Source organism: Aspergillus thermomutatus, assembly GCF_002237265.1.
Source record: "Aspergillus thermomutatus strain HMR AF 39 chromosome Unknown NODE_54, whole genome shotgun sequence".
NCBI classification, from domain to species: Eukaryota; Fungi; Ascomycota; class Eurotiomycetes; order Eurotiales; family Aspergillaceae; genus Aspergillus; species Aspergillus thermomutatus.
In genome coordinates this window covers 48,693-68,676 of record NW_020798103.1, presented here as the reverse complement: position 1 = coordinate 68,676, position 19,984 = coordinate 48,693, and the positions used below count along the sequence as shown (strand labels likewise).

The following is a 19,984-nucleotide window of genomic DNA, read 5'->3' as shown; positions in this document are numbered from 1 at the left end:
GCGAGTGAGATGGTGAATTATGAGCTCAGGATACACTGTCTGAAGAGGTCGAGGTATGTTGTTGTTGTTGGAGCATGACGAGAATAGAACAGCCCAGGCAGGAGTCACCACAGACCAAAGTTAGGGCAAGACTAACATGACGACAACAAACCTCCCACCAAGCAAGCACTATCCCCCAGCTGTCTGCAAGCAAGACAGACAGGGCCGATTGCTCAGTGCATGAGCAGAACTGCGATTGCTCTCTGAGTGACCATCAAAGCCAAACAAGACCAATTCATCTGTGACAGTGTCTGCGCTTGATTTGACTCGATGCAGCTGAGCTTGCAGCCTAAGGCAGAAAGCACTTCCCAACCAGAAAACTGTAGGTCTTCTGACCGTCCCGTCGCTGATTACCTTATCGATAGCATCATCAATTGCTCATAGGAAGGATGGCGATGTTTATACCGACTCAACATCCGTTCGGGAGATTTCGATGACACTGCCAGTAGGAGAAGTCGAACCCTCGCCCATTAGCTGTCCCTAGCTTGCGTTTGAAGATGCGTTTGAAGATGCGTTGCTCCTTGACCAAATTCACTTCTTGATTTTATACAAGAAGCAATGTAATCACTTCCACACTTCAAGGCTCCAGATGCTGTTCATCCTGGGCTATAAGATCAGGGTCAATGGCAGTGCCCAAATCCCGGTCTTCAAGAAATTTCCGGCCAAGTAGTTTCTCTGGAAGGTAATCTTGCACTACCTGACCATCGAGGTAGTTCGGGTTGTACTTGTACTCTTTCCCATACCCCAACTCCTTCATGAGTCGAGTGGGGGCGTTCCTCAGATGGATCGGTACTGGCAAGCCCGCAACCCCCGGCTCCTCCAGCGCCGCAAAAGCATTGTTCAAGCCGCGATACGCTCGAGTACTCTTTTTAGAGAGCGCCATGGCTACTGTAGCGTGCGCGAGGTTGATTCGTGCCTCTGGAAGTCCGATCTTTTCAACAGCCGAGTGGGTAGAAATGGCAAGTGTCAGCATACTGTTGTCTGCCAAGCCGATATCTTCTGAAGCCACAACAACCAGGCGACGTGCAATGAACAAAGGGTCTTCGCCAGATTGCAGCATGCGTGCGAGGTAGTACAGAGCAGCATCCGGGTCGCTGCCCCTGATCGACTTGTGGAAGGCCGAGATTGTGTCATAATGTTGATCCCCTGCACGGTCGTACACCAGAGTCTTCGTAAGCGATCGCTTCAATTCTTCTTTGGTCATGCCGGGACGTTTTGACAAGTCCATAGCCAGCTCCAAAAGGTTGAGGGATGTTCGAGCGTCGCCATCAGAAAAGCGAGCAAGGTATCCAATCAACTCATCATCCACGATTGAGGACGGTGAATAGTTGGGCCCCTCGGCTCTCAAGGCTCGGTCAAGGATAGATTTAACGTCCTCATCGGTCAGCTTTGACAATGTGAAGGTTCTGCATCTGGAAAGGAGAGCATTCTGGACTTTAAAAGACGGATTCTCAGTCGTGGCGCCAATGAGTGTGATTTGCCCACTTTCTACAGGGCCTAAGAACACATCCTGCTGTGACTTGGAGAAGCGATGGATCTCATCGCAGAACACTATCGTCTTCCTTCCAGTCAGACCGAGCTCGCTTCTGGCTTCTGCGAATATCTTTTTGCATTCCGCGACCCCAGTACTGGTACTGTTGATTTCCACAAATCTGCTCCCTACCATCGACGCGATGACCCTTGCAATGGTTGTTTTACCCGTCCCCGCATTGCCCCAGAGAATCATACTCGGGACCCGATCCTGTTCAATTAGTCCGCGGAGTACGCCATTTGGCCCGACGAGCTCCTGGCCACAGACTTCATCGAGAGTCCGGGGCCGCATGCGCTCAGCCAACGGTGCTGCTTTGTGAAGCGCGTTCACCTTCGGCTTTTTCGGATGAGGCTCCCTTTGCGCTTCATCTCGATCCGGCTTGTTCCCGTTCAGGACAGACTCCTTCTCATGTGTAATCGTTCGCTTCCCATTGACGGGTCGTACAGGTGAGGGTGCGGATGGGGAATCACTTTGCGGTATGCTTTGGGAGGCGGCCTTTCGGACAGAGGTCGGCTGAAAGAAGCTGGGTACTTGAGTCTTCTGAGAAGACACTGGCTCCCCCGTGCCTGATGTCGGCTCCTCAATGAAGTTCTCACAATTGGAGTCGATATGGTCGTTGATCTTCAGGGACGAAACGGGATTCCCGCAAATGGGACAGGAGACCATGATGACTGGCCCATAAGCAATGATTACTATTGAATTAGTGATCAATCAGACAAATTTCGTGGAAATGCCATGAAGAATGAATGAGAATCACCACCGCCTGGCCCCCTACCTATTCATTGAGCTTTTCGGACGCGTGAACGCGTCTGGACAATTACGCCTAACTGTGTTTAGTAATCCGAGGTTCTTGAAATGACGCACATTTGCAGCCTTAGTACTAAAGGTAGTGCCTGATGATGTTATATTTTTGAAGATGCAGAGGAGTAACTCTGAAGATAAATAAAGCACAGCAGTAATTATAAGCAGCCAGTAAAAGCTTTTATATGAATCCTACAGAGAACGGTCATCTAATCATAGCATTGTGGCACAATGTCCTTAAGAATTACGGCGGACTATTTGTACAAAAAGGACACATTGAAATTTTACAATGATTACATATACCCACGCCATAGGAAGGGAACACCAAACAACCACAATAGGGATATCGAATACCATATAGTATGGATATCAAATACCATATAGTAGGGATATCGAATACTATATACTATGGATATCGAATACTTAGTAGGACTGAGCAGGCCAATGATGGATTTCGGTATAGACAGTATGATTGCCGCGGAATTGAGGACTTGGGCATGGCGCGAGATGAGGGCGGATGTGCCCTTCATGAAGTTATTGGAAACGGGGGCTGCTGCTTGGGAAGCTCATTAACATGGTTTGGGAGAAGATGGATCCGGCATTGAAGAGCTTTTGAGCGGCAGTTTGCTAAATTCAAAGACTATTACTATCATTCATACTCTCCGCTGGGAAGGGTTTCCAGTATCGTAGGTATTCTTATCAGGGTCTGGCTTGTACATCTTCTCTTTCCCTATCATCCTGCCACATGCTGCCAAAAGGCGACGCTTAGCATTTTCCCAACATCCGTTTTTCCATCCTCCCTCAGGGAGCTGCCAGCGCCCGTCTTGATATCCTCCCACTCGCGACGATAACCGTCAATAATCTCCGCCATACCCGAGGCATTTAGGATCTCGGCTAGCCTCCAATGGCATTCAAGGAGATCGGAAGAAGGCAGTTTGAGATGTTCTGCACCTGGGGCTTGCTTAAACTCCACAATCTTGTCTGGAGGGAGGGACCCCCTCAGGTACGGCGGACATCGTCTGAACATTTGCAGCTCATATACATTCTGGCGGTCCTAATAATACCAGCCTCTGTGAGTAATTTGAAACAACAGTATTGACGATCTGCTTGGTACTAACTGTAGGCCTAAAGGCGATTGTGAACTTCCCAAATTCTTCATGAATGCTACTCAACAATGTGATGCCATTTGAGAGGTCATTGATGTTTTCAACTTTCATTTTGGCAACCTTGTCAACATTAGGGAAGCAGCGGTATAGTAACTCCCACATTTTGGAGGCATCAACTGGCGGACCCTGGTTTTAGTCAGTACACTAATGTACCTCGTCAGGGGGTTTGAGAACTCATACCGATGACTTATTCCAAGACGCGTACGCAAAGGGAATTATATGCGCCTCCTCAACAGGCCCATGGGAAGTGTCATCTGGATAACCAAGCTTCTCCCAGTGATCTGTGTCCATATCACCGGTTACCACACAACAGAAGCCATCTCGCTGTAGACACATGTCTCGAAAGCTCTCTTCGCGAGTTTCCCAGCTCATCCAGAGTTCCGGCCACCATCTCCACATGTTCCTGCCTTTTCAGGATGGGTGAATCTGTAACCGAACCCCCGCGAGAGCGAGCTTTCACTGTTTGAGATATCAGTATCTTAAAGCTTATACCATTGGACTGCTATAAACATACTTGGTGCGGCCAATTCAGTTAGAAGACTGGAAAAAACACCATGCAGATCATCATCATTCGTTGCATTGATGATATCCCTGGCAACTAATTCACGGCCTGTAAGGTGCGTACGTATGTGTGTGTCATTCATAAGAGCTAGCCTGTGGAACTACCTAGATACATGCGTCCTGGCTTGTGTGGCATTGCAATGATAATTCCCGCTGGCAGCATCGGCATCGTTGGTGGGGTGAATTTCGGAATTACCGGGGGGGGGCAGTTCGATCTTAGAAGGATCAAATTGGACTTGAAATTGGACTGGCAAGAAAAACCAGACTGAGGACTTGGCTTTAGCAGCTAAGGGTTCCTTTTCTTCACATAGCTTCTTGGCTTTATCATCCGATTATTTAGGACGGCCCATTTTCCCTTGTGTTGCCTGTGGTTCGGTAGTAAGGAGAAGGATGCGTGATATTTTGTCTTATATTGGCATGAAGTGGTTGCTAAGGCAGAGAGTGATAATGGAAGAAGGAGAGTTGATGAAGGAAGGATAGTTAATGGAAGAGGGAGATAAGAATGTATTGGTGATCTAAACACATTTAGTGGAACTGACGCAGGGTATTCACTGATAAGTTGTGTGAGTAGTGAATGATTTCTAATAATAGCATACGTATTGGACTTCTCATGAACAGAGGTATTCACTGGTCTAGGATGGCCAGTGCATCTCTCGCCATCTGATCAAGAGGTTGGGATATTTCCTCCGCTGAGTTAATTGTATCAAGGAGTAATTCTGTCGGTAGAGGATCCCTGTGCGAATCCATGCGTGGTCGGATTCCCAGGGTAGTTGGAAGAGGGGTAGGTGGTTTCTCAGTACCCGAATACCTCTCGATCTCTACGATCGATTTTCTCTTGACGAGATGGTATCTCAGATCTTTAGACAAGATCCGTTCCTAAGGCCTCTGGAACGGCCAAGAATGCTACCATTTGTAAGGTGCGTATGTACGGAGTATGTGTGTGTCATTTGTAAGAGCTAGCCTGTGGAACTAGTTACCTAGATACATGCGTCCTGACTAAGTCACGTCATGTGACACGGCCCCCTTCCGGGAGCCAATGAAGGAATGTGTCTAAAGAACGCGGAAGTTTTGCTTCATGGGCTCGCTCGGCAGGCTTATATTGCGCTATCCGGTTTTTAGCCGTTGTTGCAAGTGTTGGCCACGTGTCTGCGGGTTCAGTAGTGTCTGTAGACATGAATGACAAGGGAATGAACGGCTGCCGTGCGGGCCTTCCAGCCTGCGCCTCTGCCAGACGAGCGGACTTGCGGCGCGGAGGAGTGGAATCAGGTGGGGGAGATGACTGCGAGTGCTTGCGGCGAGGCGGCGCCATGATGGTGCGTGTGATGTGATATCCTTAGTATACTAGCATTCAATATCGCTACTAAGTATTCGATATCCCTACTGAGTATTTGATATCCTTAGAGAGGTACTATATGAGTATACATGCTATTTGATATCTATGGAGGTAGTGGCAGTAGGTAATACAGGCAGTGAACAGTAAAAAAAGTGCTGACTGAAGGCGGAGCACGCAATTGTACATCCGTAATCACCGCCCGTGGATGGAGTCAGAAATGCCCGATACTGCCGCCCATTGACCAGGAACCCACTGTTCATATTTATCTGTAGTTTTGCAATCATAATCTTCCATTTGTCCATATGTTCCTTTTTTCTCGTAGTCCTGCCTCGTTAGCAGTTCTCCAGAGTTTCAGAAGCGCATCCTCGCCATCAGTATCCGCATTCAAAGCTGTACCTCCCCGCCTTCCTAGCCGAACAGTTAGAGCGATGTCGGCGACAGCAGCGAGACCTGATCCGTTTCGCCCAGCGAAGAGAGTCGCGGGCCAAAGGCAAGATGTCTGGTGGGATATACCTTTCGCAGCACTTTGGACAAGAATGGAACTATATCCTAACGGTGCAACAGGTCAATTGTCAACGAAGCCGCTGCCGCTTCGCCTGTTCAGCCGATTGTGAACATGGGTCAAGGCTTCTTGTGGGTGACGCTTCGTTCGGAGGAGTAACAGACGAAAGACTGATACAAATCTATGCAATAGCGGCTACAACCCTCCTCAATTCGCGCTTGATGCGGCCAAGGAAGCTCTCGACCGGGTTGACTGCAACCAGTATTCTCCCACGAAGGTACAACACTACGATTCAGCGAACTGGCAATTGGACTTCGGCTTATAATACGATACAGGGCCGTCCGAGACTTAAGAAGGCCATTGCCGAAGCATACTCTTCCTCCTTCGGCCGAACCATAAACCCGGATACAGAAGTTTCCATCACCACCGGCGCAAATGAAGGTTGGGCGCGCTAAGACCTCCGTTTGGATCCGCTGGCTGACAACGGACCAGGAATGTTGAGTGCTTTCATGGGATTCATTGAACCCGGAGACGAGGTCATCATCTTCGAGCCCTTCTTTGACCAGTAAGGGAACCCTGACCCTGTGCCTCGGATCTCTCTAACGCGCTGTATAGGTACATCAGCAACATCGAGATGCCTGGCGGTACAATTCGATACGTCCCCCTTCATCCTCCCAAGGACGGTGCCACAAGGACTTCGCCTGCGTCTGAGTGGGCGATAGACTTTGAGGAGCTGGAGAAGACAATCAACTCGAAGACCAAGATGATTGTAAGAAGTAGCCTTCTTCCCTTATTGAGACAATAGCTAACTCCCTCTGTAGGTATTGAACTCTCCGTAAGTGAGCCGTATCAACTACACTTGTATGAAGCTGACAACCACATCAGACACAATCCCGTCGGGAAAGTCTTCTCGCGCGCCGAACTTGAACGCATTGGTGAGCTGTGTGTGAAGCACAATCTCATTATCCTCTCCGACGAGGTCTATGATCGTCTCTACTACGTCCCTTTTACTAGAATTGCTACCTTGTCCCCAGAGCTCTGGGAGCGTACTCTCACGGTTGGCTCCGCCGGAAAGGCCTTCTACGCTACTGGCTGGCGTGTTGGATACCTCATCGGACCGGAGCATCTTATCAAGTATGTCGCCGCTGCACACACGCGTATTTGCTACAGCAGTGTATCTCCCCTCCAGGAAGCTGCAGCCGTGGCTTTCGAGCAGGCGGACAAGGTAGGATTCTGGGACCAGAGCAGGACGGAAATGAAGCAGAAAATGGAACGCTTCTGCGAAGTCTTTGATGAGCTCAACATTCCCGTAAGTCAATTGCCGATGGCCCAGGAGAGCGATCGTTGCTGACTACTACAAGTACTCTGACCCTGAGGGCGGTTACTTCGTCCTTGCAAACATGTCTTCCGTCAAACTCCCAGAAAACTACCCATTCCCTCCCCATGTCGCCATCCGCCCTCGTGACTTCAAGCTTTGCTGGTTCCTGATCCACGAAGTTGGTGTGGCAGCCATCCCCCCGACTGAATTTTACACCGATGCGAATACTCACATTGCCGAAGACTACCTTCGCTTCGCAGTCTGCAAAAATGATGATGTCCTGGAGACGGCGAAGGAGAGACTCCGCGGTTTGAAGAAATACATTTCGAAGTAAGACCGCTCAGAATTCGGTCCTTTGGTGAAATATGCTGCGAACGACGGATGGACATTCCCCGGGCTTTTTGTGTGCAGAGTTTGCGTTCACGTTCATAGGGGCTGCAACGAATCTTTCTGGCAGGTCATGGAGGAATTGAATATCTAAATTAGCGGCTCTTCTTTTTCTGTCTTTTGTACCTCAGATATCTCAGCGACTTGTTATTATTGCTTCAGTACATGTCAATCTAGACTTGAAGAACATATTGACAACGTCATTGCATGTTGATTTCTACAGATCGTTTTGAGACTTTCGGCAGGTGGAGACAGTTTGCAAGGCAGAGGATTCATTATGCCCATTAACGGAAGGAGCTGACCAGAGATGATTATCTACTCTTACATCCAGATTCCTAGGCACTCTCACAAGCCACCATAACCAAATCCTCGAGCGACTATCTTCAAGATGAAAATCGCCATGAACAACCCACATCGATCTGTAGTCGTCAGAGAGACCTTTCAAGCATTGATGCCTTCAATCTCCATAGGCCCAGTTCCAGCACCATCCCATCCTTCTCCGCGCTGAAAGACCCTTCTATCTTCCTCCGCCACGCCCTCGAAGCCCTCCCCTCTCATGCGCGCATGCACGTCGGTTACTCCAGGATGAGTCGTTCTCGCAGCCCGCAAGATCCAAAAAGATTCTTCTAAATGGTCGACAGTCTGGCGATGACCATTTCCTCCAACCGAACCAAGAAGACGGCGAAATTCACCGCGGCAGACGGCATCTGGGCAGTGGCGACGATTTCTTCCGGTCCAGTCGGTCTCGCAAGCATGTCTTTCTCCTGTGATATCTGGCAGTATGTTGATTGCGAATTCAGAGTGGATCTGATACTTGACCATGTTCTCAACCTCGGGGGACCATTTCTCTTGAGACCGCAGATTGTCCCTGATCAGTCGGAACAGGTAATCGACGAGTCCGTGGACTTCGATAGTCACTGTGATGAAGCTTGTGATTAGCAGTTGACCTCAGCGGCATGCGTGGTTGATGATCATGACTTACTGAACAGACATGCTGCGAGGATGCGTCGGAATCTAGCCTTCTTCTCCCGATCTTCGAACTTGATTCTGTGGAGGACCCGATGGGAACAACGTATCTCGAGATTGTTTTCCGGAAATCCTGCTTGTTCCCAATCTGCATAGTCTGAGAAGATGAAATAATCTCCTTCACGAGCATTGACGTTGAAGTACACAGCCTGGCGATGACGCTCTGGGGTATCATAGGGATGAAGGCAGGGCACCAATGGTGGGCCATCTCGCACGTCCCGAGGAACTGAGTTCTCGCGACAGGGCTGTGTGAAAGTCATTTGTCCGCAGTACATCCAGTGCCATTTGATATCCTGGAAAAGATGCTCTTTGCAGCAATAACGAACTTCGGAAAATGGCCCACACTTAGGGCAGATCACAGTTCTTCCGTCCCAGAGATTGCATCGCTTGTCGCAGCCGTGTTTTGCGCACGGAAATCCATGGCTATCGAGTTGCCAAAAGAAAGCTTCTGGTCTCTGACTGGAGACGTTTCCATGAGCCTTGGGCGTGGACTGCGTTGAACCATCACTGGTTGTCAGCGGCGACGGATGCGAGTGACTGTTGCTGAAATGAAGTGATTCAAGGTCTTCAAAATGGGTGGTCTGCTGAGAGCTGTTTTCAATTTCAGGGTAGGTAGCGCTTGAAGTATCCCTCTCTGTCTCTGACTTGCTTGGGGCATTTTCGTCAGTCATCAATACCGCGCTTACAGCCTCAGATGCAGAGGCGTCTCGGATCTGCGTTCTAATTGACAGGCTTTCGCTTTCGGCTATGGAAGAAGACGCATCAGTGCTCAGGGAATCCTGTGTTGCTTCGACTGCTGCTTCTTCTATGGGGGGCAGCCTTTCTTTTGCTGCAGTTGCGGGTCTGCGACTGTCTTGATTGACACCAGGTTGTTGAGAGTCGGATAGCACAGGAGAACCTTCTGCAGCAGAGATCACTTTGTCATGCAGTGAAGTAACACTGCTACCCGTCTTTTCTTCCGAGTCAAGCATGTTATTCGAAGACTTTTCATCAGTCCTGGAGCCTGGCTGTAGCTCTGCATCACCTTGATGATAATCACTTTGGGATGAAGCGCAGTGTGCAGGAATCGAATTGCCCTGAGACACAGCAAGGTCAGGTGGAGCTGGCGATCTCATCTGCTGATTGTCCTTCTCGCCATGGGTTTGATCGTACGACGAGTCCACGTTGGGTCTGACGTGAGGTGTCTGGCGCAAGTGTGTCTCGTTTCTATTTCCAGTGTGGCCTTCGCCCAGAGAATCTTGGTTGTTCCCGCCCCTATTCCTGTTCCTGGCGTTCTTCCTCTTCCTCTTTCGCGACGTTGGTACTGGCTGCATGATGACAACTGAGCTGGGATTAGACTCTGCAGAATGCGCGCTGGAAGAGTGAAAACGGTCGCTGAATGGGCTGAAGGTGTCCCCCGAGGACAAGGACTCTGTTGGAGACAAGCGAGTAATGGTTCTTGCGCGTATCAAGTTGATTGCAGATAAGCGAGTAATGAGCTGCTCTGGACTGATATTCTGCCTTTCTTCCCCCTCTGAGGCATCGGTTAGCGACGCGTTTACCTGTGGGTGAAAGCCATTTTGGAGAACTTGGTGGAAAGAAAGTGAATGCTGGCCCACTTACCAACGTCACTGCTCTCAGTTGGAGAAAGACTTTTACTCATCTTCACTGAGGAGCTGGGTGAGTTTGTGTCTTTGTCCCTCTCCAAGCTAGTGCCAATAAGACAGGTGGAGTGGTCCATCAGGATGTAGTTTGCTTGGTGTTTGTCACTCAGTTCCAGGCTGCTCAGATTCACTAGTTTAGAGGGGCTTCTAGGGACGTTGGTCGCTGAGACTCTCTGCATCATGATGGGCGAACACTCTGCTGCCTCGAGAACCCAGTCCTCTATGTCCTTGGCTGCCATCGCATTTCCGGGGGTCCTTGGGGGACTCAGAGCTCCCTCAGGACGCGATTCCATGACCCGTTACCTGCTTGTTTCTTCCGCGCCTGTAAATTCAGAGGAAAGCTGGTGGGATAATGCTATTTCTGTCAGTCTCCACACAGCTCTTCGATTTCTGATATCTCAACAAAAGGTCTATGAATCCTTTCCTTTTGAGAGTTGATGTTCTTCCGAAGGAGGGTCTCTGAGGAGTAGAAGAGATGAAAGAGTCTACCAGAGAGAAACTCTGTGTTCTTGTTCTTGTTCATCGCCATGACGATGGTGACTAGCAGATGTTCCGGAAGTGTCCGTCTGAATCCTGCCTTTCTCTCCTGTTTTTGAGTACACATAATGGGTCATGGGCAAAGATTGACTGTTATGATGAGCTTAGCTGGCTGTAAGAGTCAACCATTATCGTCTGAACGAGCATTAATGATCAACAGGTAACTTTTGAGTCCCATAACAGCATCTTCCTATTCCTGTGGCCATAGGTGCGGACGCAGAGGCTGGCTTCATGAACAACAATCGAACAGCCTCCTTGTCACGATCAAACTTCATCATTCTAAGCAGATGAGATTGATCATCGATTGATCATCCAAGTGTTGAGGCTCATATCTCGAATATGGGACAACGCATATAGTGGACTTTACAATGTACTTGCCTGCATCCCATACCTAGGCTTATAAAAGTCACAGAGACCTGGATGCCAACCGAATATCCGGTTGGTCCCAAGCCTCTAGGCAGATTCGCGAGTCCATGACCCTCGTCATTCCTCATATACTCTGTATTTTTCTAGTATCGAAATGTCTAAGATTTTGCCTGATTGTACGTGCAGTCTATATGATCACGTGGGGGTTTGCTTCTTCCAGTCGCGCTCGCGAGAGTAATTGCTTCATCCTACAACCATCGTCCGCCATCTTGAGAATTTTGTTGTGGAACAGCACTTATTATATATCCATCAATAATTACAAGTAGCTCTCTCAAAGTGTTTATTTCCATGTCGAATTACTCCGACTATCTCTCGTATCCAGTCAAATGATAGATGATACCCTAACCTCCGGCAGGCCAGCGGGAAATGGAACGAGAAGCACCGCAGATGTCAAAGACAGCGAACAAAGAGCTCTTGTTCTTCTTCCTCACCAAACTAAACCAAGCAGATCTTTATTCACGATATCTATTTCAGTGGCCCAATGTTTTTCTGCACTACTCAAAGGATTGGTTGAGCGATCCTGCAGCTTAAGCGCCGGCCTTGGGAGGCTATATTTGGCCTGCCAGCGCTCTGAGGAAACCACTGAGATGAGCCGCTCAGCTTCTCGCGCAAGATGAAACGACCAGGGTGCAGAAACCTTAGATCTATGTTGATCTATGGAGTCACGGCTGCTTTTTTTGGTCCTCTTGGTTGTGGTCGGGCTCGATGGCAGGCTTCTAATGGCTGTCTCAGATGTCTGCTCGGGTCAGAAAGAGAGTATTTCCATTGAAATGGGAAATAGGCAACTGCCTTGCAGATATAAATCCTTTCCCGCTCTGATTTTTCTATTCATTGTGCTTTATTAAGTCATTGTCGCCTCCTTTGTTGTTTATTGACAATCGCTAACCCTTCTATTCTTTGTCACGACAGCCTCTTTCATTCACCTTCAACAGACTCGAGCATGTATCATGAGATCTCAATAGACTGATTCATCCTCCTCATTCTGAAGCCAATAGTTGCCGGCCAACATTTTCTTTGTCTGTCTTTGCGGATCCCTCTTCTTTCTCTGCTTCGCCTTTCACTTCCTCTTGAAAAATCTCTCTTCTGCACATTCTGCCTGCGACTACAAACCTCACCTGGCGTGCCTATCGCTCAAAGTTGTTCTTCATATAGATTTTCAGCATGTTATTCTCAAGAACTGGGCGATCGATATTCCCTCTTCTGCCACCTTACGCGGCTCACGCCCCGACTCCGAATCAGGGACATATCATCACATTGCCTCCGGACGGTCTAACACCATACCTTGGCCTCAGGGCTCGCTTATCGCAAGTATGGATCAACCGATGGACTATACTGCTGCTTCTTGTCCTGGTCAGAGTTTTGCTGGCTGCTTCAGGTCTGCAGGCGGACATGAGCACAGCGAAACGGGAAGCCCTATCCGCTTGCACGAGCGTCGAATCCATGGGTAGCTCGATGGCTTCTATGCCCCATTATTTATCCCAAGGTGTCAACGAGCTAACAGCAACTGGAGTCGAGAAGGCTGTGAGCGGTCTCAAATCGATGCTGATGCTTACCATCACTGGTGTTGAGGAGTTGGTCCTCTTCATCATCAAAGTGCTGTACCAGACTTATCTGTGTCTTTTCACCCTGGCCGTTAGAGGCAGCGTACATGTTGCGGTGGGCGTGATTGAAGACGCCGCGGACTTTTTGAATTCCACTGTGAAGGAGGTCGGTGACGACATTGGCAAAGCCGTTAGCACGTTCGAAAACGCATTCAATAAATTTCTTGATGGTGTTAACACCGTCGCCAGTGCTTTTGGAGCCAGTGTACCCACATTGGACCTCAACAGCTCGATCAGCACGCTGGAGAACCTCCAACTGCCTTCTTCAATTGATAAAGGGCTTGACAAGCTCAATAGCTCACTTCCGACTTTCGATGAAGTCAACAATTTTACTCAAACCGTCTTGCGCACACCGTTTGAAGAGGTCAAAAAGCTCGTCAACGAATCTCTCGGAACGTACACTTTCGACCGATCTTTGCTACCGATTCCAGCAAAGGAACAGCTGACATTCTGTGAGGGTAACAACGGCATAGACTCGTTCTTCGACAACGTCGCAAATCTGGTCATGACAGCGCGCAAGATTTTCATCGCTGTTCTCATCGTTGCGGCAACGCTGGCCTGCGTCCCAATGGCATGGCAGGAGATCCGCCGGTGGCGCTCAATGAAGGAACGCTCTCAGCTAGTCAGGAAGGAAGCCCATGACCCCATGGACGTTGTCTACATCGTGTCTCGACCGTACACTGCCGCAGCCGGTATCAAAGCCGCGAGCAGGTTCAGCAACAGCCGCAGGCAGATCCTTGTACGCTGGGCGGTTGCTTATGCAACAACACCCGCAGCGTTGTTCGTCCTCTGTCTCGGAGTAGCCGGACTACTCTCCTGTCTCTGTCAATATCTGCTTCTACACGCCGTCGAGAAGACCGTACCCGAGCTATCGACGCAAGTCGGCGCGTTTGCCGACAAGGTCGTCGACAGCCTACAGAATGCCTCAGCCGAGTGGGCAAACGACGCCAACGGAGTCATCGGACATATGAACCAAGACCTGAACGAGAACGTCCTTGGCTGGGTCAACACTAGCACGACCGCTTTAAACGATACGCTGGACACTTTCGTCGACAAGACGACCGGCGTCCTCAATGACACCTTCGGTGGAACACTCCTCTACGAGCCTCTCATGGATGTATTCGAGTGTCTCGTCGGCCTCAAAGTCCAAGGTATCCAGAAAGGACTCACTTGGGTCCATGACCACGCGCACATCGACTTCCCCCTCATTCCAAACGATACCTTCTCCCGCGGGGCGGCGGCCAGCATCGCCAGCAATAACTCCAATGCCTCAGACAGCTTCCTCGCTGACGCGGGTGACCAGACCTCAAACAAAATCACCGAGGTAGTCATCAGAGTCGTTAACAAGGTCGAGGACGGCATCCGCACAGAGACAATCATATCCGCGGTCATTATCCTCATCTGGGTATTCATCGCACTCGTCGGCATCATCCGAGCCCTGAGTCTGTTCTGGGTCCGAGAACGAAGCCGCGGTGAGGGAGGAGGATCCCGGGCCAACCACCACGAGTCAGACTCCGGGGGATTCATCGACGTACCCTTGACGGCTATTCCAAACACGAATACGAACAATCGCTCGATGCCGCCTCCACCCCCGGCTCCTCGGTATGAGGCTTCCACAAGCACCGTGGTGGCTTCAAGTGCCGTCCCCGTGAGCAGCGGTCACTACGAGGATGAGAAGTTGGGGTTTGCCGGGGAGATACATTACGGGTCTGCGCTCAAGGTGGATGGCGCTTCGGACCTGCGGGGAAGTAGCTATGTTGAGTATGACATGGAGAAGCGCTAGCTGGATTATCCGGATTTTGATCCGTTGACGTCTCATTGTCCTCTTTCCCGATGCTTTTCATCTGTATTTTAGCATCTTTGGCGTGAAGCGTTGCTATCATACCCATTTATGCATGTTATTGATCTATTCTGTACGACATTCGCTGACATCTCGCGTCCCATAGACGACAATCTGTCGTACAAATGTCATGTCTTCAATCATAACTTCACATGAGAACCAACCTGTTGAGCATTGAGCTGGATATACAGATGCTCGAACCCCAATAGAAATGCCAAATCACTGCATCGTGTCATTCATATACTGCTATGATTGCTGTACAAGCATTGGAACATGCATACATATCAATTTGCATCCGGAAATATAACAGAAAGCAGAAGCCTTGATGCCATATATAGCCAATATGTCGTAAATCATAAACCCTCTCACCCATAGACTTGATCAAATTGCGACGAAGAAACTCTTCTCTCCTTCTTGAGGCGTGACCCTCACTCTCTCAATAATGGGATCCGCACAGCTGACCCGAATCCGCTCGGGTGTGGCCGGGCTCTGCAAGCTAAGCACTTCATTGACATTCCACTGCTTGCGCGCAGCTTTGAGAGCATCCCGAATGGCGAAAAAGACAGCGCTGCCCATGAATAGCGGCGGCTCGCCGACACCCCGTGATCGCTGGATGGTGCGGAGGTTCTCCCACTCGACGTCCTTCAGAAGACTGACGTTGAAGACCTGTGGAATGTCCCTAAAGCCAGGGATCTTGTAGTTCCCGGGACCCTTGGTAAAGATTTGACCCGAGGCACGATGCCAAAGACTCTCTTCAGTGGTGAATAGCCCCTGGCCTTGGATGAAAGCGCCCTCAATCTGCCCGTAATCGATGGATGGATTGATGGTACGTCCGACGTCCATCTTGATGTCGGCGCGCAGAGGCGTCCAGTCGCCGGTCAGTGTGTCAATCTCTACCTCTGCGGCCGTCACGCCCTGGGTGAAGTAGAAGAACATTTGCCCCTTGTTCTCTCCCCAGACGTACCCAATATCAGGGGTACGGTAGAAGCCCTGAGCGGAAAGGTTGACCCGATCGAAGTAGGCTGCATGGGCGAGTTCCTTCATGCTGGCCCCGGGCATCTTCTCACGGTACGGGCGCAGGCGCTCGTTCAACTGTTCACATGCGTTGAAGATGGCATAGCCGTTGAGGTCCGAACTGGCGGACGCTGCCGTGGAGGATGTGTTGGCGACAGTGTTTGTAGCTGTCTCCGAGATGAAGACGTCGGACTGAGGAACACCAAGTGCTTCCGCTGCAATCATTGTCATCTTTGTATGCAGTCCTTGGCCCATTTCAACTCCACCGTGGGCGACTAGGACGCTGCCGTCGTGATAGATATGAACCAATGCGCCGGCCTGGTTCAGGAACAAGGCTGTGAAGGAAATGCCAAACTTTGTGGGCACGATAGCCATTCCACGCTTGGACCATTTGTGTTTCTTGTTATACTCCTCGACGGCTTTGCGGCGTTCCGCGTAGGAGCTTTCCTCCAGTACTTGCTTATACATCAGGGGGACATGCCAGTCTTTGAGCTCCTGGTGAAAATGAGTTTTGTCTCCCGGCTGATACATATTCTGCAGTCGGAATCGTTCAACAGGAATGTCAAGATGATCCGCAATCTCTTCCATGAAGGATTCGGCGAAGAACATGCCCTGAGGGCCACCAAACCCACGGAAGGCAGTGTTGGAAACGGTATTAGTCTTGCAGACACGGCCACGGACATGAACGTTTGGAATCTTGTAAACTCCATCAATGTGGGAGAGACTTCTTTCCACAACTGCGCCAGACAGATCTTGCGTGTGGCCTCCGTTGGCATATACGTCGGCGTCGAGTGCGAGGAGTTTCCCTTCTTTTGTCACGCCGACCTTCCAATGACAGAGGAATGGGTGGCGCTGGCCAGAGGTGACGATATCCTCATCCCGATTCAACATGCATCTAACGGGTCGTTTTGTCTTTGCGGCCGCTGTGGCACAAATTCCTGCTAGTTGAACAGACCGCGTCTCTTTGCCACCAAAGCCTCCACCAAGTCGTTTGACTCGAGAAACAACCTTGTTCGCTGCGACACCAGTGACCTGAGCAACATATGTTTGGCTATCGGGGGGTCAGCTTGCACTAAGTGGGATGCAACAAAGGGATAAAACTCACGTTTCTGTGGGATTCTGAGTACCACTCCAGATCTCCATCTCCCCATCCTCGGGTTTCGGGATGGCTACGCAAGCCTGAGTTTCCAGATAGAAATGCTCTTGGCCACCCATTCTCGATGCTCCATGAAATACGCGATCCGCTTCCTTGAAAGCTTTCTCGGTGTCACCGCACTTGATAAAGCGGAAGTGGTCAAAAAATGATTCGGCTTCGATTGCCTCCTCAATTGTGAGGATTGCGGGCAGTTCTTCATACTCGATCTTCACAGCTCGTGAAGCCTCTTCGGCAATCTTAGCAGAGCTCGCAAGTATCATGCCAATGGGCTGGCCAGCAGTCATGACTTCGTCCACTGCGAAAAATACTTCATCGCTCTTTGGAGCACCCCACCAATTGGCTTGAGGGTTAGGAAGGTCCCTGTGGTCCACATAGTCATAGACTCCGGGGATATCTAATGCGGCTGCAGTGTCGACACTGACAATCTTCGCACGAGCCTTGGTCGAGAGGACCAGGCAGCCGTACAGTTCATTCTTCTGCGCAGGGATATCATCCGTATACTGCGCTTCTCCGGTGGCTTGCTTCAACGCAGACACGTGAGGCGTAGCTTTACCTAGAATTCTCTGCTGGTAGGCCTTCGAGGACTCGTGGTCTTTCTGCCCTGAGGAAATAGCTCTTTCAATCTCAGCAATGACATCCTCGTCAACATCTGTATCTTTGACCTCAATCTCAGAGAGCACATCGTGATAGAATCGGTAGAAGAATCCAAGGGCTAGAGACCTGCGATAAGTTGCCATCCCACCAGGGACGCTATGCTTTAGGTCAAAGTCGCGTTCCAAAGCACTCATGGTCCCCTCGAGCGTCGCAGGGTTCATGAATTTCTTGCCGATCAAGAAAGACTCTGCGTTGCGTGCGGATACCGTCATGGGTGCTAGGCCACCAAAAACGAGGTTCACACTCGTCACGTCATTCGAAGGAGAAAGTGACACACGCAGAGCGGCGTTGACAATGGCGATGTCATCATCCTTTCTCTTTGACTGTTTATAAGCCCGAATGTATTCTCCCTGTTTGGACGAGATCGGAATACGCAAGCTTGCAATGATGGCATCTTCTGGAAGGGCAGTCAACCGGTAACCCTGAAAGAACTGGCCCATGGGGATCTCGGTTTCCCCTCTCAAAGACTTGGCGATGAGAACAGTGTTCGTAGCGACGAACACAGGATTTAAATCGGAGATGGGAGATGCCGTGGCCAGATTACCCGCGGGGGACGCAACATTCCTAATCTGCCTTCCTGCGAAATACCGAAGTTGTTTCTTGATGGCTTTGAACGGCTGACCTTGTACCGGGCCGTACTTTTGAACAGCTTCGTCACAAATTGACTCCAAATCCGTGAGAGAGACATTGGCTCCGAGTTCAAGATGGTCGTCTTTGAGAGAGTATTGACGAAGTTCTGGAATGTCGCCCACGTAAACAGACGCATTATATTTCATTGCCTTGAACTTCACCTCGATCTGAGTCTCCGTACTTCCACCGATGATTTTGGACGCAGGGTGTGCGCTTTTGATCTCCAATAGTTGCTGCACAGTGACAGGCCTGTACCACTTCTTTTTCTTGTTGCCGAAGACGACGGGTCGAAACTCGTGCTTCTTGAGAGCCGGTGGGAATATCAATTCCGTCCCTGGATCGTATTTGATAAAGTCAGGGGGTGTAAATTTTGGGAAACTGCCATCATTGCTGTCCTCGTTTGACGACTGTTTGCAGCATCCTCCGGTACCATTCTGTTTTTCCATGCAGCAACCTGTTCCACCGTTGGCACTTGCTTTCCCACATATATTTGCGGCTGTAAAACTGTGGGCGGCGTCCAAGATCGGTCTGTACCCCGTACAGCGACAAAGGTTCCCGTCAAAAGCTTCTTCGACCGCGTGTTGCGAGGGCTCGGGGTTATTGCGAAGAAGTGCGTAGAGGCTCTAGAATATCGATCAATCAGCTCAGCCTAATCAACGGAGATCTTTTGGTGTACGAAGATCATACCATGACAATTCCAGGTGTACAAAAGCCACACTGACTGCCATTTCCAATCGCCAGCCGCTGCTGAATTGCGTGGGGGTTCTTCACATTCCCGATGCCCTCAACCGTCATAACATGCTTCCCATCCACACTTATCACCGGCGCCAGGCAAGCATTGACAGATGCATGGTAGATCTTCTTGGTTGTTGGGTTGATGTGGGAGACAACCTGTACGGATTTAGAATTCCTGGGACAAAGACAGGTCATCCTGACTTACAACGGTGCAGGCACCGCAGCCTCCCTCTGCACAACCCAGCTTAGTTCCCGTCAGCCCTATCCCTCTTAAGTATTCTAACAGGGTGAGCTCTGGATCGACGTTATCGAGTATGACTTTTGTGCCATTGAGGTAGAAACGAATTGTGTCATCCCAGTCCTCGGTCAACTGGGCCAATGAAACAGCCTTGGAGGGCTTCTCCTCCACATCCGGCGACGTCAAGATTCCAGGCGCCATTGCGAGCCTCAAACGGGGTTCAAAGTCTGGGTTCTCTATCTTTAGATGCTGTCAAGGAGAGCTCGCCCAGCGCAGGCGATAGCTTCGTTTGTGTAGACTGTAGAGTCAGACGGAGAAGCTGGTATGCATTAGTCCGCCGGAGGATAGAAGAGACAGATCAACAATCAGTCGGATCCAGTTTATGAGCAATTGGTTTGTCAACGATAATTCAAGCAGCAGCAGATGAATCCATCACCTAGCGTGATCTGGATAAGATACGTAGGTACGTGGTGGGATGCCATGTACTCCGTACTAGTAGTAGTTATCGCCTCTTATCGCTTGGCTCACCCCACTCGTTATCGCCCCCCTTGCGGGGATCGCCACCATCCGATGAGCAGTTGGACAGCGGAAAGCAACGGCCTCCATCCACGGTTGGAGTTCCTGCCAATGGGGAGCAATACTGCGAGACAAGCCGAGGAACAGAGTACTCGGGGTATCTACCTAGGTACCTAGTATTCATTATTCTCAGATTGTTAGGCACGTGTGTATATCGAATCGATTGAACATCACTGGTCCTTTATTATTATCTCAGTCAGCAACGCCAACCCATATGCTCACCCGGGTCATTGCCCATATAAACACGGATATTATAACACAAGACGATAG

The 19,984-nt window shown here is 50.0% G+C and overlaps 7 protein-coding genes across 7 annotated transcripts; 2 read left to right on the top strand and 5 right to left on the bottom strand.

The window, feature by feature from the left end:
• Positions 1–616: 616 nt before the first annotated feature.
• Positions 617–2,236, bottom strand: CDV56_106801 (ssDNA-dependent ATPase MGS1; the record flags this gene model as incomplete). Its single annotated transcript, XM_026760420.1, has 1 exon — positions 617–2,236. The coding sequence occupies one exon, from the start codon at positions 2,234–2,236 to the stop codon at positions 617–619; it is 1,620 nt and encodes a 539-aa protein (XP_026615920.1).
• An 868-nt stretch (positions 2,237–3,104) lies between these two features.
• On the bottom strand, positions 3,105–3,639 carry CDV56_106722 (HNH endonuclease signature motif containing protein; the record flags this gene model as incomplete). Its single annotated transcript, XM_026760341.1, has 2 exons — positions 3,105–3,425; positions 3,490–3,639. 2 exons carry the CDS (start codon positions 3,637–3,639, stop codon positions 3,105–3,107), a joined length of 471 nt encoding a protein of 156 aa, XP_026615919.1.
• A 1,465-nt stretch (positions 3,640–5,104) lies between these two features.
• On the bottom strand, positions 5,105–5,407 carry CDV56_106624 (uncharacterized protein; the record flags this gene model as incomplete). The annotated part of the gene is made up of 1 exon (XM_026760243.1): positions 5,105–5,407. The coding sequence occupies one exon, from the start codon at positions 5,405–5,407 to the stop codon at positions 5,105–5,107; it is 303 nt and encodes a 100-aa protein (XP_026615918.1).
• Positions 5,408–5,859: 452 nt separating this feature from the next.
• CDV56_106495 (kynurenine--oxoglutarate transaminase) lies at positions 5,860–7,585 on the top strand (the record flags this gene model as incomplete). Its single annotated transcript, XM_026760114.1, has 9 exons — positions 5,860–5,933; positions 5,996–6,064; positions 6,126–6,210; positions 6,269–6,374; positions 6,426–6,498; positions 6,549–6,702; positions 6,755–6,768; positions 6,819–7,242; positions 7,295–7,585. 9 exons carry the CDS (start codon positions 5,860–5,862, stop codon positions 7,583–7,585), a joined length of 1,290 nt encoding a protein of 429 aa, XP_026615917.1.
• Positions 7,586–8,079: 494 nt separating this feature from the next.
• Positions 8,080–10,546, bottom strand: CDV56_106306 (uncharacterized protein; the record flags this gene model as incomplete). Its single annotated transcript, XM_026759925.1, has 3 exons — positions 8,080–8,555; positions 8,621–10,177; positions 10,267–10,546. 3 exons carry the CDS (start codon positions 10,544–10,546, stop codon positions 8,080–8,082), a joined length of 2,313 nt encoding a protein of 770 aa, XP_026615916.1.
• A 1,885-nt stretch (positions 10,547–12,431) lies between these two features.
• Positions 12,432–14,654, top strand: prm1 (pheromone-regulated protein PRM1; the record flags this gene model as incomplete). The annotated part of the gene is made up of 1 exon (XM_026759656.1): positions 12,432–14,654. The coding sequence occupies one exon, from the start codon at positions 12,432–12,434 to the stop codon at positions 14,652–14,654; it is 2,223 nt and encodes a 740-aa protein (XP_026615915.1).
• A 438-nt stretch (positions 14,655–15,092) lies between these two features.
• Positions 15,093–19,339, bottom strand: CDV56_105705 (putative xanthine dehydrogenase HxA; the record flags this gene model as incomplete). Its single annotated transcript, XM_026759324.1, has 4 exons — positions 15,093–16,776; positions 16,831–18,788; positions 18,853–19,056; positions 19,106–19,339. The coding sequence occupies 4 exons, from the start codon at positions 19,337–19,339 to the stop codon at positions 15,093–15,095; spliced, it is 4,080 nt and encodes a 1,359-aa protein (XP_026615914.1).
• Between the last annotated feature and the right edge of the window lie 645 nt (positions 19,340–19,984).